Source organism: Babylonia areolata, chromosome 19 (assembly GCF_041734735.1).
Source record: "Babylonia areolata isolate BAREFJ2019XMU chromosome 19, ASM4173473v1, whole genome shotgun sequence".
NCBI classification, from domain to species: Eukaryota; Metazoa; Mollusca; class Gastropoda; order Neogastropoda; family Buccinidae; genus Babylonia; species Babylonia areolata.
In genome coordinates, this window is record NC_134894.1 from 55,632,698 (window position 1) to 55,650,129 (window position 17,432).

The 17,432-nt window shown below is 41.9% G+C and overlaps 2 protein-coding genes across 6 annotated transcripts in view; one reads left to right on the forward strand and one right to left on the reverse strand.

Moving 5' to 3' along the window:
• LOC143293862 (uncharacterized) overlaps nt 1–10,639 on the forward strand; it is a 110,302-nt gene extending 99,663 nt beyond the window's left edge. For 4 of the 5 annotated variants that reach the window (XM_076605170.1, XM_076605171.1, XM_076605173.1 and 1 more), the window contains exons 9-11: nt 1,023–1,163; nt 3,721–5,588; nt 7,604–10,639. In XM_076605170.1, the coding sequence (XP_076461285.1) occupies nt 1,023–1,163; nt 3,721–5,588; nt 7,604–7,645 (2,051 nt within the window). In that variant the 3' untranslated portion in view covers nt 7,646–10,639. The remainder of the gene's footprint in view (nt 1–1,022; nt 1,164–3,720; nt 5,589–7,603) is intronic. The other variant, XM_076605174.1, reaches the window with a different exon arrangement.
• Nucleotides 10,640–13,522: 2,883 nt separating this feature from the next.
• LOC143293864 (uncharacterized) overlaps nt 13,523–17,432 on the reverse strand; it is a 25,064-nt gene continuing 21,154 nt past the window's right edge. Inside the window, exon 8 of the mRNA XM_076605176.1 lies at nt 13,523–17,234. Coding sequence (XP_076461291.1) covers nt 17,074–17,234 — 161 coding nt within the window. The 3' untranslated portion in view covers nt 13,523–17,073. The remainder of the gene's footprint in view (nt 17,235–17,432) is intronic.

Genomic DNA, 17,432 nt, shown 5'->3' on the forward strand with positions numbered 1-17,432 from the left:
TACTCTCTCTCTCTCTCTCTCTCTCTCTCTCTCTCTCTCTCTCTGCTCTCTCTCTCTCTCTTCGCAAAGAGAGAGAGTTTTAGGACAGTCAGCGTTGGGGATGGCTCCCAAAGGTCAACTAGCCCGCCCCCAAGGCTGCAGCGCTAAGAGCTCAGTGCAATCTTGCCTCCTGGTTTCAGAGTCACAGTCCTTCACAAAAGACTAAGCTGCAAATGACATGCATGCATACATACATACATACATGGGAAGTCATTTTCAGCTTCTTCTTCTGTGAAGGACTACGACTCAAACTAGGAGGCAAGATTGCACTGGCTCTTAGCGCTGCAGCCTTGGGGGCGGGCTAGTTGACCTTTGGGAACCATCCCAACGCCGACCGTCGTAAAACCCTCTTGGCCGAGAGAGAGTGGGGGGGGGGGTGGGGGGGGGGATGCCGTAACTTGGGCAAGACATTGGCCACTATAATCAGATCCTGGCCCAGATAGTCAGGACAACAGATGCCTCCTCTGTTGTTTTGGTCGTCTTGGTCGGACACGACTGACTATTATGTATGTATGTATGAACGTATGTATGTAAGTGTATGTGTGTGTTTACATACGTATACACAGATATTATGTGGCCTGCTGTCAGTGTACCCTAGACGGTTTGTGTGTATGTATATATGTATGTATGTTTGTACACACGCGCACACACACACACACACACACATATATATATATATGGTGTGTGTGTGTGTGTGTGTGTGTGTGTGTGTGTGTGTGGCCTGCTGTCAGTGTACCATGGACGGTATGTGTGTATGTATATATGTATGTTTGTGTACACACACACACACACACACACATATATATATATATATATATATATATATATATATATATATATATATATATATATATATGTGTGTGTGTGTGTGTGTGTGTGGCCTGCTGTCGGTGTACCATAGACGGTATGTATGTGTGTATGTATGTGTGCATGTATGTATGTATCTATACACACGTGTACCTAAATGTATGGCCTGCTGTCAGTGTACCATAGACGGTCGGAGAGTCGCGGCAGCGTGGCCAGCCTAGGCTCCATCGATACGGTGGAGGGCCTCAGTCTGGCGTTCGCCCAGACCATAGCGCTGGGCCAGGAGGTCCTGGAATCTGAGCAGGCTGAGCAGGAAGGTACTGACCGCAGTGGCCAGGGGGAAGCCTGGTGGTCGCTGCTGCCTGCCCAGTAGCTAGGCTCTCTTTTTGCTGCTGCTGTCCACTCCCTGGTCAGCGGTTGGCTAGATAGCTGCTGTGTTGTGTGGTGTGGTGATCTTTCCTCTGACCTGTAGCCTTCACCAGTCTCCTCCTATATATATATATATTTTTTTTTTTTAATTGCACCGTGTTGTGTGTGGGATCAGTAGCTGAAACTGTGTGACTTCTTTTTCTTAATACTCTGGGGGTGTTTTTTTTTGGGGGGGGGGGGGGTTTCGTGGTTGCTTGATTTTGCACTTGCCACTTTTTAGAGTTCCGTTAGCGATGTTGGTAGTGCATTGTGACTGTGTAAAGAGTAGTGCGTAGTGGAATGTAGTCGCTTTGGTAGTGCTTTAACCCGTTTTGAGTTGACTACACAGAAGCTCGTGTGGTTGTTCTTCTTAGAGGTGGTTGTTTTTTTTTGTTTTGTTTTTTGTTTTTTTTGTTGTGTGTTTTTTTGTGTGTGTTTTTTTTCTCTTTTTTTTTTTACTTTGAGTGTTGATGAGTGTATATTTTAACCTGTGCTAGCATGGGGTTTTAAAAAAAATGCTGATTTTTGTTTTTTTTCCTCGGAAGGAGAGGATTGGGGGCCCCCGTCTTCTTACGCTGTACCGTACACGCAGTAGATATTGATCTGCTGCTTCGATGGCTGAGGGATCTATAACCTTTTAACCTCTAATGCTTCGTTAGCAAAAAATTGTTTGCACAGAGGCTGTGGCTGCTTATTTCTAACCCACAACTTCATTTTGAGACTGACAATAATCATTGTGTTTGGATGATACTGGTTGGTTTGTAGGAATAGACTTTTTTTCTGTCTCTCTCTTTGCTGTGTGTGTGTGTGTGTGTGTTCGGGTGATAGTTTAGAAGCGAGTCGTGCTTTTGGTTCTCTTTATTCTGTGTTGATATACATTTGACCCTGGAAAACTGGGAAGTTAATGGCTGTTTTGTTTTTTTTTGACTGGAAACTAATTCCTCATAAAGAATGGAATCCAATATAAAAAACGTGGCGTTTTCTGAGAGGATGGGTTGGCCAACTTTATGTTAGCAAACCAATATATTGGCTTTAAGATAAGAGCCAGACATTGTATATATATATATATATATATATATATATATATATATATATGTGTGTGTGTGTGTGTGTGTGTGTGTGTGTGTTTTGGGTAGGTTGGGTGGGGGGAACTGAAGTTTCAGCAAGCAATATCTTTTAAGTTTGCATCATTTTCGCACGAACATTAATTTTGAAGGCATTTACTGGACGGGTGCGCATGTAAGCTGCAATTTTTGACACGGGCTACGCGTACTGAATCTACGCTGTGCATGGTTTGTTGTGCAAGTATAGACAGGCACTACTAACTCGTCATTTTTGACGTTTAGCTCTTGTATCCTATTGTAGCGGCTGAAGCATGAAACTATGAGTTAACTTTGCGCTTTGACTGACAGCAATGAAACAGTTAATTAACGTGTGTGTGCAAACTTACTGAATCTAGCAGTGATTAACTTTTCTGTCTGTCTGTCTGCGTGCCTACCTGTCTATATGTATCTCTGCATGCCTACTCGTCTGTCTGCCTCCGTCTCTGTGTCTCAACATTCTCTGTGTCTGTCTGTCTGTCTCTCTCTCTCTCTCTCTGTGCAGATAATTATTGGCATTGTCATTCTGATGCAGCAGGCTGTATGAGAACAGTTAATGATAGAAACATCGACTTTCAAACCATTGTTAGAACTTTTGAGGCCTGACTGTTGTTGCTGTGTTTGGTGTTAGCAGAGGACTATGCAATGAAAATAAGGACACCCGAGAATTTGCTTTTAGTTTATAAGTTGAATACCACCTCTAATAGGAACGTTCTCTGTGGATTTTTATGTATCTATGCTGCAAACTGATGGAAAACGCTAAGCAGTGATGGTTTGATGTAACACGCCGTGTCTTTGTTTTAAGGAGCACAGGGTAGGGTGTTGTACTTATGTATTGCTTGACAGTTGCCGTTGTTACCGAAAATGCAGTTAGAGAAAATTGCAAGAGAACTTGAATGAACACTGTGAATTTCGCTTTGTCAATGTGTGCCAATGTGTGGGCTGTGTTTCCAGAACAAGACTACGCCAAAGACATGGAGCAGTTTGAGCCAATACTTTTAGAGTTTGGCTATGTCTGTTGTGCCTTTTGTCCAGCTGATTAGATCTGTGTTCACAGACTAAGTCATGGGTTAATAATTTTTTCGCTCTGTCTGTCTCTTTTGCCTGCCTGATGACAGCTATGTTCACAGAACGGGTCATGGTTCAACACTGTAATATTTCGCTCAGTCTGTCTGTCTGCCTTTTCAAGTTAACGATGGTTGTGAGCACAGAACGAGTTATGGGTCAATATTTTATTGTTCCGTTCTGTCCGTGTACATCATGTCAAGCTGACAGTGGGTGTGTTCACAGAACAAGTCATGCGCCAGAAAATAAAGTTTCGCTCTGTCCGTGCTGCTCACCAACCTGACTGTGGTTGTGTCGCTAGAGCAAGGCTACACCAACGAGATGGCCCGCTTCGTGGCCCAGATGAGCCGCCTGACCACAGACGAGCCCAGTGCGGACGGAGGGGGCCTGTCCTCCAACGACACCAGCGTCTCCCTGCCGGACACGGAGAGCGTCTCCGACACGGGCTCCGTCATCTGCCACGGGGACCCCCACCACGCCCGGGGCGACTCCAAGGACTCCAAGGATTCCCAATCCAGCCTCAGCTCCCTGGACCGCCCTGCCGATTCGTCATCGGTCCTGGATGGCCACGGAGGAGGAGGAGGAGAGGTCAGTGTCAGCGGAGGGGGTGGCGGGGCTGGGATCACCACCGGTACCTTCGCTGTGATGCAGGAGATTGACGCTCCCCTGGAGATGGTGCCGCCCCCTCTAGAGTTCCGGGGTGGAGACGACAAGGAAGTCGAGGAAGAAGAGGACGAGGAAGAGGTGACGACGGTGGTGACGGAAGAGTACGTCATACCCGTCGGTCCCAGCGGCCCGGACTATTCCGCGGCGGTGAAAGTGTCGGAAGAAACCCAGCAACAAGGCAGCAGCAGCAGGAGTGTAAGGGACAGCACTGAGGGGCTCTTCAGAGCAAAGCCCGTGTCCATTCTGCAGCCCCCAGAGCAGAGCGTGACCCGACAGAGAGAAGAGGAGGAGAAGAAACCAGCGGCGAAAGAAGAGTTCGTGCTGACGCTGGACGATCTCTCCAGCGTCAGCTTGGTGCCCCCTAGAACAAAGGCCGCCCCTGCATCCTCCAGCCATCCCCCGGTCACCCCTGCGCTTATGGAACCAGACCCTCTGCTGGAACCAGAGTCGCAGCCTGTGGCTGAGGCTTCGAAGAGTAGTTCACCTCGCGTCCTTGCCCAAGTTCCTTTCGCCAAAGTCTCCAGTCTTGTTGAACATCGTTTCGGGAAGCCCAAGGCGGTCACCTCAGACACGAAAAACCCGCCGCCTCAGCAGTCCAGGATCGGCCCGAGAGCCGAGGCGTCGGCGGACAAACCGCTGTCCACGTTGTACCTACCCACCATGAGGTACAGCACCACTGTAGAACCCATGACGTTCTCCGATGATGACCGCTCGTCAGTGAGCAGCATCGACCCCGTACACCACCACCACCCCAACCCCTCCTCCTCCTCCACCTCCTCCTCAGCCAGACTGCCCAGGGGGCCCGGGACAGCAGCAGACGATGCCTCGGACGACGCCAGCTCGGACAGGCCGGGCGGCGTGGACAGTCGCCGCATGTCGGACTCGAGCAGCGCCAGCCAGACCCTGCCGCCGCCGCCGCCCCAGGGAGACGGGGAGGTGGACGTGGACACGGCACGGGAGGAGCTGCAGCAGCAGTACAGCTCCCTGCAGGACCAGTTCGTCCTCTGGCAGCAGCAGCTGCAGCAGAACCAGGCCCTGCTGGCCGCCCACGGCAGCGGACCGGCCGACGCCAACAGCGACGACACCCTGAGGACGCTGCAGGCCCAGATGCAGATGCAGCAGCAGATGATGACGCAGCTGCAGATGTCCATAGAAGCCCTGTCTGTTCAGCAGCAGCAGCAGCAGCAGGAGCAGGAGCAAGGCGAGGAAGAGCTTCCGGCACCGCCTGTGGACATTCCGTCGCCAGCGGTTCCCGAGGAAGAGTCGCCAGCCCAGTCCTCGCTGTCCCCCCCTTCCTACCCACCCCCACCCCCACCGATCGAAGCCCCGGAGCCTCCCCCTCCACCCCCACCCACGGCCCCGCCGCCGGCGCCCAAAGTAATTAGGGCGGGGACCAAGCCGAAGACGTCGGCGGCGGCCTCCAGGTTTGAGCCTCAGCTGGACCCGCGAGAGGAGCTCATGATTGCCATCCGTTCGTTCGGCGGCCGTGAACATCTGAAAACGGTGAGTGATGTCTGAGGATGTCTGAAAGAGTACTGACGACAGAGAGAGAGAGAGAGGGAGAGAGAGAGAGAGAGAGAGAGAGAGAGAGAACTAATTTTATTGTTATTAAGCTATTCAGCCCATTCAGCAGTGCGACACAACAAACGTACGTAGGCGTGACGCGATGTCAGAGACATGGAGACCATGGCAATGTTTTATTTTGTTTTCAATGTACAATCATATGACAGAGAGAGAGAGAGAGAGAGGCGGTGACCGGACAATAATACTTGAGACGCTTGTTGACAATTCAGATACAAAACACTCTCCGAAAGCAAGAGACTTTACGGGGGGTAATGCAGTAAGAACTTCAGAGTTTCAGAGTTTTGTTTATTCCCATTAACTCTTTTGAGTCATAGAGAAACAAGGAAACATGACAATAACAGGATGACGGCCACAGAGGAAGAGCGAAGATAATGTAAAAAAAAGAAGAAACAAAAGGGGTGGATAATACAAATGGTGGAACAATAAAATGAAATAAAACAGGCCAGATGTAATCATCAGTCTGGTACAGTGCAATAGGAATAGACAAATGCACATTATCACAACTTAGATTTACAATAGTCATGAAAACATTCTGCAGTGGGTTTTACACAATGCTTTGTCGTTGTTGTTGCTTTTTGACTCACTTGTGTAAACAAAGTGAGTATGTTTTAACCCGGTGTTCGGTTGTCTGTGTGTGTCCGTGTGTCTGTGTGTCCGTGGTAAACTTTAACATTGACATTTTCTCTGCAAATACTTTGTCAGTTGACACCAAATTAGGCATAAAAATAGGAAACATTCAGTTCTTTCCAGTCATTGTGTTTAAAACAATATTGCACCTCTGGGATGGGCACAAAAAATTTTTAAAAAAAGAAGCCTAATTATATGCAAACTGCATTTACTGTTTATATTTATATTTTTTGTATTCTCTAAACTTGGTACTTTGATCTGATATTCTGACCCAACAACAAGAGCAGTCATTATTATCATTTTTTGTTCAAACAGGAACTTCTTTTGCTAAGCATGGAAGTTTTATTTATTTTGCAAACGTTTTGGTGCAGATAGTAAAAAAGGGAAATTACTCTGTAATTAATGCTAGGGGACTTAATTTGCTTTAAACTGATCTTTTTCATCTTAACATTACATTTTGAAATTATACTCAATACATAAAAAGCTTGGATTTTTTTTTTTAAAGTGTATCACAAGTGAGTCTTGAAGGCCTTGCCTCTCTTCTTCTTGTTGTTGTTGTTTGTTTTGTTTTGTTGTTTTTTTGGGTTTTTTTTTTTTTTTGTTTGTTTTTGTGGGGGGGGGGGGGGGGGGGGGGCGGCTCCAACCTCCTCTTTTTTCCCATTTTTTTCTTTTATTTTTTTTCCTTTTCTTTTTTTTTTTTCTTTTTTTTGTGGGGCCTCCATCCTCCTCTTTTTTTCCCCCCACATCTTTCTTCTTTTTTCACAGACTCATATTTACCTTTCATGCAACGCTTTCGCCCACACACCTTAACTAATCACTTTCATTCTTTTCCCTGTTGTCTGGCGCAGCAATTGCCCCAGTGTGTCTTGAGGCATGCATTTTTAAGAATATTCAATGTCTGTGTACATGTGCCAGGGTTTTTTTGTTTTTGTTTTGTTTTTGTTTTTTTGATGTTCTAGTGTTCGGATGTATGCATTCTAAACATGTATGACAAATGATTACATCTGTCTGGGTTTATTGTTGCCCTAGTGTGAGTTGTTTGTTAGATATTGAAGCTTTTCTGTCATCCATCCTCTCTCTCTCTCTCTCTGCCTCCTCTATCTTAACCTAATACATAACCAAAAAAAAACAAAAAAAAAAAATCTATCATCTGCATCATAACAATGGACCGAGCCTATCTTCCCTTTTAATGTATACATGCCAGTGATGTTTGTTGTTGTTGTTGTTGCTGATATTGTTTGTTTGTTTGCTTCCTTTCCTGAAAATGCTGTTCTTTTTTAAAATTAAAAACAAACTTGTATTTGCAGGTTTCTACAAAGGAAACCAAGTGGGTGCACAGCACTAAATGAACAGGACTCGACACATCGTTTGCTGGTTCAGTGAGGTTTCTGGTCTTTTGAGACGATCCATTAACGATACAAAGGTCAATGGTACGCCGTTTCGTGCGTCTATCTAGACATCAAGGAGTGTTTTTTTTCTGGCTACCTTTGCGTCCGAGGTGTGTGTACAACCACTACTGGCTTGCAAAGACAAGACACGATATTTCTCTTGAAACAGAAGGTTGACTTTTATGACGTACTGGCGACAATCGTATCCACACGATCATACTCACACACACACACACACACACACACACACACACACACACACACACACTTGTATTCATTCCAGGGCTACTTTGGACTCGTGTTCGAAGACCATGTGATATTTGAGAACTCTGTGAATGTCGAGATCGCCTGTGATGATGTGAGTTTAGATTTCTGGACAAAAAAAAAAAAAAAAAAAAAAAAAAGTCGTGAGCAAGCCAGCAAAGCAGTTGCATTTTAATCAAGGACGTTGCATTTGGGTGTTTTGACTCTGTGTGTGTGTGTGTGTGTGTGTGTGTGTGTGTGTGTGTGTTTCTGTTCCCATCATATTTCGATTACAGCTCTGTGATCATCAGCACTGGTTTATGATGAGACGGTGATGTTTGTGATAACCACTACACACACACACACACACACACACACACACACACACACACACACACACACACGCCTTCAGCATCTTGAGATTCAGTTGTATTCCAAGTGTTTGAAAGCAAAAACAAAAATGTGTTGTCGTTGGCCTGTCTGCCTTTTTTTTTTTTTTTTTTTTTTATTGAACAGGTTGTGTATAGACAGCTTGCTAAACAGAATACCGAACAGTGATGTCAAAACGTTTTTACCGAAGATAAGACTGGTGCTCCTGTGAACTTTTGCTGAGTGATAACCAATAATATGAGCTCCGCAGCGGGTGAACGTGCCGACCAAGGAAAGAAAGGACACTTGAACACCGACTGGTCTGCACTCGTTTCAGAAGAGGTCCGTAATAATTCCCTGCACTGAACCGAAATCGCTCCCAGCAGACGGATGCGTTTGCTGCAGATCGCGTACAAGTCGCTGGAGGGTTTGTTCTGGGGGGAGGGGGTGGGGGAGGGGAGGAGGAGGGTTCACAGTGATGCTGCTAAACTGCCGTGCGCTTGTGTCCTCCTAGCTGGGATTTGGGGCATTCAGGCCACTGTGGTCCGTTCTCTCGGGACTGTGTGTTCTGGATTTTGAATGAAGCCTGTGGGATCCAACGGATTCTTCTTGTTAACTTAGTAGATGTCTTCCACGGTGTTCTTGTTGTTGTTGTTGGTAGGGTTATTATTATCATTATCATTGTTTTTATTACTATTAGTATCTTCATTATTATTGTTATTGCTATTATCATTATCATCATTATTATTATTATTGTCGCTTTTCCTCAAAAGTACCCCGTAGGCCTTGTTTCCACTCAGGAACTTCAAAGCACTGTAATAAGTTTGTTGTACAAAATTCTCTCTGTCATGGTGAACAGTCCGACTGTGTCCAAAAGTGAGCAGCACGCAAAGCTTTGGTCGCTATGATATTAATTATCAGAAACCCGAGTGTACCATTTACATATTTCATAAACAACTCTGGTTTTGTTTTTGTTGTGGTTTTTTTTTTTCTTTCTTCACAACTTGGAATGTTAGACTGGCAGAAATAAAACAAAACAAACAAACAACAAAAAAAAACAATTCTTGGATAAGCCGACTCCGCATTTGACGAACATGAACAATTCTGTAAGGAGGTGTTCGATCGATGGAGAGGGAAATCAAGCGGCAGAAAACTGCTCTTGTGCTGAATAACACACATAAGCTGATGACTGAACACACTTATCTTACATACTACGACAGATCATACCAGGACTCTTACAGACTAATTTTAAAAGACAGTATTACCCATGTAACGGGACCTTGCACTTAGGCGCTGTGTACTTAATTTTCCAAGTGACGTATTGTCCCGTTGAATAAAACGTTCAGTTTCATGAAGTGTCAGAACGACTCGCAGTACCATAAAGTTGTCTTAGTCTTTGGTTTTAAGGAGAAAGAAAACTGTCGTTGATTTGCTTTGAATCAACTCTGCACCCAGGTGTAAAAGAAAAGAAAAGAAAAAAAAAAAAGAAAGTGCAATATACATTATAACATTGTCTTAGACTGAATGTGTTGCTTACGTTTTTTACTAAACTTTTTTTTTTCTTTTTCATGTTTGTATTTGATGTGTTCTATTTTGTGTTTTGTTCCTTTGTGAAATCAACATACAGGAACTACTTGCGTTGTAAGCAAGGCAGCTCTTTTTTTCTTTTTTTTTTAATGTCACAGCAAGTAACCACTTGAAAACTGGATTTTTGAAGGTGTGAAGGTGTGACTCAAAAAACGGTTTACAGTCATGTCTGGTACTACTCAGTCTGAATCAAAAGACATTAGACTGATGAAGGGGGATCTGGGAAGGGTCTTTGTTTTTTTAGCTCTCGATTTAAATCAGAGAATGTGTGTAGCAATTGTATACAATGGTAAAAGAGCAATGTATGCCAACACGTATCTTACATGGAATGCAGTTTCATTCGAGAATTTTATTTTTTTTTCATATCGGAATCAGATCCCACACATTTGATGTATTCATTGATCCATATAATATATTAACAATCGTAACTCGTAAATAAAGTCCAAATTATACTGTATTCCTACAATAAGTGTTTAATTTCGTACGCAGGAATGTACACGTTCTTCAAGTATCGTTAACACTGAGGTTGATTTCTGGAATGTTGTAATGAAGAAGGATGTTTGTCTGGGGGGGAGTGGGGGGGGGGGGGGGGGGGGGGGGGGGGGGAGTGTGATGTGTATTTTGCGAAGAAGGCTAATCGAAAATTTCTTGTATATTTTATTTACCATACTCAACATATGTACCAAAGTGTTAATATCCTACGTATCGTGATGATAGGAGAAAATGTAAAAAAAAAAAAAAACAAAAAAACCCAAAACCCAGAAACCCTACTATAATATGCAAAGTCTGTAAAACCGTGTAATGTTTCAGACTCAGAGAGTTAATTGATACCAACATATATTTATCCTGTGTACTTTTCCACTCTCAGTCTGTCTTTGGTTGTGTCTTTATCTGTCTGTGTCACCCTCTCTTTATAACGCTCACCCACCCCCTTTCTCCCTCTCTCTCTCCCTCTCTCTCCCCCTCTCCCTCTCTCTCTCTCTCTCCCTCTCTCTCTCTCCCTCTCTCGTTATAGAAATCTTAAGGTGTTTACGAAAGTTAGGCTCGATAGATTCATATATATTTTGGAAACTTTTTGATACTCAAATAGAACCAATGATAACATACAGTGCCGAAATTTGGGGACTTTCTGATAACAAAGATTTAGAAAAAGTACATACATTAGCTATTAAACGTTTTTTAAATGTTCCATTACATGCTTCAAATACTGTATTATATGGAGAAAGTGGTAGATACCCATTATACATTAAATCATGTGTGAAATGTATAAAATATTGGTTAAAATTAATAAGGCTACCCACATCGAGATTATGTAAGCAGGCGTATGAAATGTTAGTAAATGAACATGAGAGAGGGAAGGAAAACTGGGTATATTTTGTAAAGAAGACATTAACTGTAAATGGATTTGGGATTGTGTGGATGTGTCAGGGAGTTGGATGTGTAGAAGGATTTGTTTCAGAATTCAAAGATAGGCTAATTGCTTCATATAAACAGAATTGGCACTGTAAAATGGAAAGCACTGAGAAATATAGATGGTTTTATAGTTTTAAAAGTATATTTCAAACAGAAAAATATATCACAGTCGTGACAAACAAGTGGCACCGAACAAGTCTCGCCAGATTTAGAACGAGAACGATTGGTTTGAATGCTTATGAAAAGTGGTTTCAGACTGAGCCCTCGTTACTCTCCCCTTGTCCGATGTGCGGTCATTCAAGGGAGGATGAGTTACATTTTTTGTTTAGTTGTAAAGCTTATGACGATATTCGAGAAAAATGTGTTGTATTTAAAACAAATTCAGCAAAGTATGAAGATATTTTTGGAGTGCTTAATTTAAATCAGGAAACTTCACTACAGTCACTTGCAAAATATATTGCAGAAGCGAATAACATGCGACGAAAAAAAACTCAACAATAATAAAATAGTATCAGGTGTTGCTCATTGTGAAAAGTGAAATCTGTGTTGTCACTCTCATATGGAAAATATTTATGTTATACATTTATATATGTTTTTGTTTTTATTTCTCACTACATGCAATTACTTTGAATGGATGGTCGAACTGCACTTTGTTGCACAGATTGATTGATTTCGTTTTGGTTTTGGTTTTCATCAATATTATTACTATTGATGCATGTTGTTATTTGTATTATGAACCCCCATGTCATTAGGGCTGTAAAGCTATTGACATTAAAGTGTTCAGTGTTCAGTGTTCTCTCCCTCTCTCTTGTCAGTTCAGGTTCCTTCAGTGAACAGTGATGTTCTCGTGGAAACAAATCGTGTTGCCAGTTATCTTTGACTCAAACTTCAGAACCAATAGATGTGGCGTAAAGTCATGTTCGTGAATTGTGCCCGAAAATTATGAAGAATGCAGAAATGTTTATAAAAAAAAAGAAAAAAAAGAAGAAGAATAAAAGGAGATGTAGTTTCGTGCGTTTCCATCACACGTGCGCTCATAAACGCACGCATACACGCATTCCTTTGTTCAAATCGTCAACATTCCAGCAGCGCACAGAGTTTGCACGAATTATAAAAAAAAAAAAAAAAATGTATATATATATATGATCAGACATCGAAAACACGGCACCTGTGATTTCTCAGCCAGTCTTCTACATCACACACCAGCCCGTCTTTTCTGGCGGGGGTTTTATCGCATTTAATTAATCTTAATATTCGTTCAAACACATTCCAAAATTTAGGGCACAATGACAAAAAAGCAACAACAACAACAAAATAAGTAAACAGATCAAACAAGAATGAACAAAATGAAGACATGACATCCCGCCAACATTTTTTTGCATGATGTTACCACTATTCCATATCAAGCTTATTATTTTACGCTAGCTACTCTGTGTATCGGCATAAAGATATTGATAAATACCTTTGTTAGTACTCAGTGGGGCAGCTTGGATTAGCTGAACTCATCGCCGTTTGAGCCTCAATGAGTCAGATTACGATGTTTTCGTTTTGAGTCAGGATGAGCTGAAGTTGTAATGCTGTTATCCCATATTAAATTCTGTCACTGAAGAAAATAATCCCCGCAGCAATAATCGGTTTCCTGACCTTGTCTTCTGCTACCCTTTTGTTACAATGTTCAACAATCATATAGGAAGAGCCTTCAGTCATTCTAAATAAACCTGTAAACCGAGATTTTATTTTTGTTTTGTTGTGGTGTGTGTGTCTGTGTGTGTGTGACGGAAAGAGAGAGAGTGAATTTCTCTGTGAGAGAGAGAGAGAGAGAGAGAGAGGGGGGGGGGGGGGATACAGTAAAGACATCTAACGAGCCTACAGACATTCTCCCAAATTATTACAGCCGGTCGAGCCGACTGATGAGAGAGAGCAACAGATTTGTCAACCGCAAACACAGTTCCATAACATAGATCAGTATGTTTCAGTTTGTGTGTGTGTGTGTGTGTTTACGAGTTGTGTTGAAGAAGACATACATGTCGAAAGGAAGGCGTTTTCTTCATGCTAGAACTGTTGAAACCATCACCACCACCACAGGTTTGACGCATGCCGCATCCGACGAAGCAACTTTCTTTGTTGTATGTCAACAGTCTTCCCCAAGGGAAACAACCACTATTCGTGGTGCCTTATGATGCTTGTTACTTCCCTTTAACAGTGTTCTACCTTTTTTTTTCTTAAAAAAAAAAAAAATTATATACACCTACACGTTATAATTGCTCTTCACGCCAGAGGGGATAAGAATAAGTAAGTAATACGTGATTGTTACTGTTTACATGCCTGGTGCAGCCGGTGGTGAAATCTTGTAATCGTTTTTTTTTTTGTTTTTGTTTTTTTTTTTTTCAATAGAAAATGTATTTGAATTTTTACAAATTCATTTTGTTGTCTTTCTATGCCGCAGGCATATCTTTTCGGCGTAGTGAAAAATGATGCCGCACTGCGGAACTGTAAAAAGTCTGTAGAAAGGTATGTCTCCAGTATGAAACAATCAAATCAAAACTGAATTGTTAAACCATGACACCACAAAACTGACATTAAGAAATACGTGATTAACAGTGACGTTCATGTCAGTTTTGATAAAATGACACACACTGATTGAACCAACAAAATACAGCATCTAAAGTAAGAGAGAGAGAGAGAGAGAGTTCAACGGTCTAAGGGAAACAACCGCTATACGTGACATCTAGTTACTTCCCTTTAACAGTTCGGTGTTGTCCGTAAACTGAGGTTTCGTTTCCAGTTTGTAACAATCAAAACTTAACTGATAAATCATGACATCACGAAACTGACACATAAGCTCATGTTTAGCATTGACACTCAGGTTTTTTAATGAAATAACACACACTGACCGAACCAACAACATGAAGCCTATAGAGTCAAAACTTCTTGTGACGAATCGTACACTGACATAGGGTCGACAAAAAATGTTATGATTTTAACACACACAAACCACCACCACCGCCAACAGCAACAACAAAAAACAACAACAACAACAACAACAACGAAAAACAAAGAAAATTCAATCACGTATCGAACATAACTAATTCTTCAACGTCAAGGGAAAAAAACAAAACAAAAAAAAAAAAAAACAAATACCCCAAACAACCGCCCCCAACCCCTCACTCCCACCCCAGCCCCCCAAACTGATTTTGATATCTGCTCAACGGTGTGTACAGTTATGGTCAGTTACATACAGACATACATACATACAGTGCAACGTGTACATGAAGTATTTACAGAGATGTTACCAGAGTCATACAAATCACACAATCGTTCAAACAAAACATATGGTTGTACAGAACAATTCACAACGACAAAAAACTAAAACGTTACTTTCTCAACAACAATGAAATGATACTGTAAATATTACAAGTAATTCTCCACCCAAAATGACAAATGTAATAATAACTATATGCGCTTTTTTATGACAAAGATACATAGTCTGGCTCTCCTATGAAATAGAATATGTGGACTGACGTTGTAGATAAAGTGGGAATAATTATGGCAAGGGAAATGTGGTTACTTTTTTTTTTTCTTTTTTTTTCTTTTTTTTTAAGATGACTTAGAGGAGTCATAGATGTCGATGGAAGAAGTTCCAGAGTTACGAGCCAGACTGTGACAGTGAATGACAACCTGTTAGATCAGACAGCCAGAATTGTTCAAGACAGCCAATTTGTCTATGACGGCCAAGTTGTAATTCCTATTAAAAAAAATTTAAAATTTTTAAAAAAACCCTTCAACATCCGAAAGAAGTTAATCACCATCAGTATGCTCTTAGAAAATCCTCATCAGTATTGGTGCATAAATATTTTCTCCCGACCTGCTCCCTAAAGCAGAAATTGATACAACTTACATTTTAAGCAGAAACAAAAACAGTTACCATTCTTCTTCTTCTTCTTCTACGTTCGTGGGCTGCAACTCCCACGTTCACTCGTATGCACACGAGTGGGCTTTTACGTGTAAGACCGTTTTTACCCCGCCATGTAGGCAGCCATACTCCGCTTTTGGGGGTGTGCATGCAGGGTGTGTTCTTGTTTCCATAACCCACCGAACGCTGACATGGATTACAGGATCTTTAACGGGCGTATTTGATCTTCTGCTTGCATATACACACGAAGGGGGTTCAGGCACAAGCAGGTCTGCACATAAGTTGACCTGGGAGATCGGAAAAATCTCCACCCTTTACCCACCAGGCGCCGTCACCGAGATTCGAACCCGGGACCCTCAGATTGAAAGTCCAACGCTTTAACCACTCGGCTATTGCGCCCGTCACAGTTACCATGATCCACTATGTCTAATAGCCACTGAAGTCCATCGGTCTTTGTTGAAAAAAAAAGTCATCACCAGTCATTAAGAGAGACAGGCATCACCAACGTTTTAACCCAAAGAAATAGATTCAACATCGATCTTTATGATAATCCAGGTTATTTTTGACGCGTGTACTTAAAAAGGAAGGCACCAAAGTAACTTCACTTTTGAAAAAGTTAACATCAACTTCCAGGTCTGAAGACATAATTATCATCAGCCTTTATACTGGATAAAAGACGGTCATTGACAAACTTTATATCTGTATGACAGTCACCACCATCCATTTTCCCAGAAAAAGAAATCGTCTTCTGTTTTGTATACCAGAAGGCTGCTATAACCAAAAATTCTTCGATATATAATAACAAACTTCAGATATCCACTTACAAAAATATTGCACACACACACACACACACACACACACACACACACACACACCGCGAGCGGGCGCACAGTCAAATGTCGCATTAAAAATTGATAAATGGCGACGCGCATCGTTTCGTACCATGCACACATTATGGATACATTTCTTCGCAAGTGTATTGACAAATACCAAACTAGCTGAAAGGATTAGAATACCACATATGGCTAAAGCACTGGTTGTGAATTTGTTTTCACTTCATTTAAGCGCACTTAAAGAACATGAAAAAATGGTAAGTAAAAAATGTGTTTTCATTTCATGCACACTTAAAAAAACACGAAAAAAAAAATGATAAGCAAACAAACAGGCAAACAAAATATACAAAGCAAAAAGAATGCGTGTTTCCCCGTTTCTTCTGCGAGCAAGCAAGCAAGCGCGCGCGTGTGTGCGTGCGTGCGTGCGTGCGTGTGTGCGTGTGTGCTTTCGCGCATGCGAGCACCTAAGTCGACAGTTTTTTAAAACAGGTTATCTTGAAGACACATGTATGGTAAAATTGTGTTCCTACTTATTCATATTGTATTTATCTATTAATTAGTTCATAACGCTTTTTCATTTCTTGGTTTTTCTACCTGAATTACAGTTTGTGTACTTACTTATCATCTTTATATATATATATATATATATATATATATATATATATATATATATATTAGTTTTACTCATACTTTTTTAAAAGTTCCATTTGCAATGCCTTTATCGCCAGACTATACAAACTTGACATCAGCCTGATTTGGACTTTGCAGGATGTCATATTCATGTAGGAATTACTGTCTTTTTGAAATAATATTCTACACTGTTTGTCTTCGAAGCTTCGAGTGCGACTGCACGAGTGTGTATGTTTCTTTTTGAAATAAGATTCTACGTTGGGCTTTTTTTTTTTTTCTTTTTTTTTTTGCTACGAAGCTACGAATACGACTGCGCGAATGTTGACATGTTTGAAACTCTGCATGCATGTCGAATGAAGTCGACAGGACTGTCTGGACGAAGGTCGACAACCATACATCCCTTAGGCCTGAAGCAGGATCACCATCATCATCAGCATCATCATCAGCTGTCCCCAGACCAGTCTGGATGAGGCGTTTGAATCGCCGCCACTGCCATGGTCGTGGTCGTGGTCGTGGTCATGGTCGTTGTCGTCGTCGTCTTCATTATCATCTTCTTGGTCGACTGAAATTGAGGAATTAATAATAATGCTAATGCTAATGATAATGATAATAATGATGATAATGATGATGACGATGATAATAATATCAATAATGATAATGATAATAATTAGTATTTATATAGTACCGTATCTTGTGCAGAGACAAATCAAAGCGCTTTCACTCCAGTCAGTCACATGCAATGCATAATTCTTAACCTGAG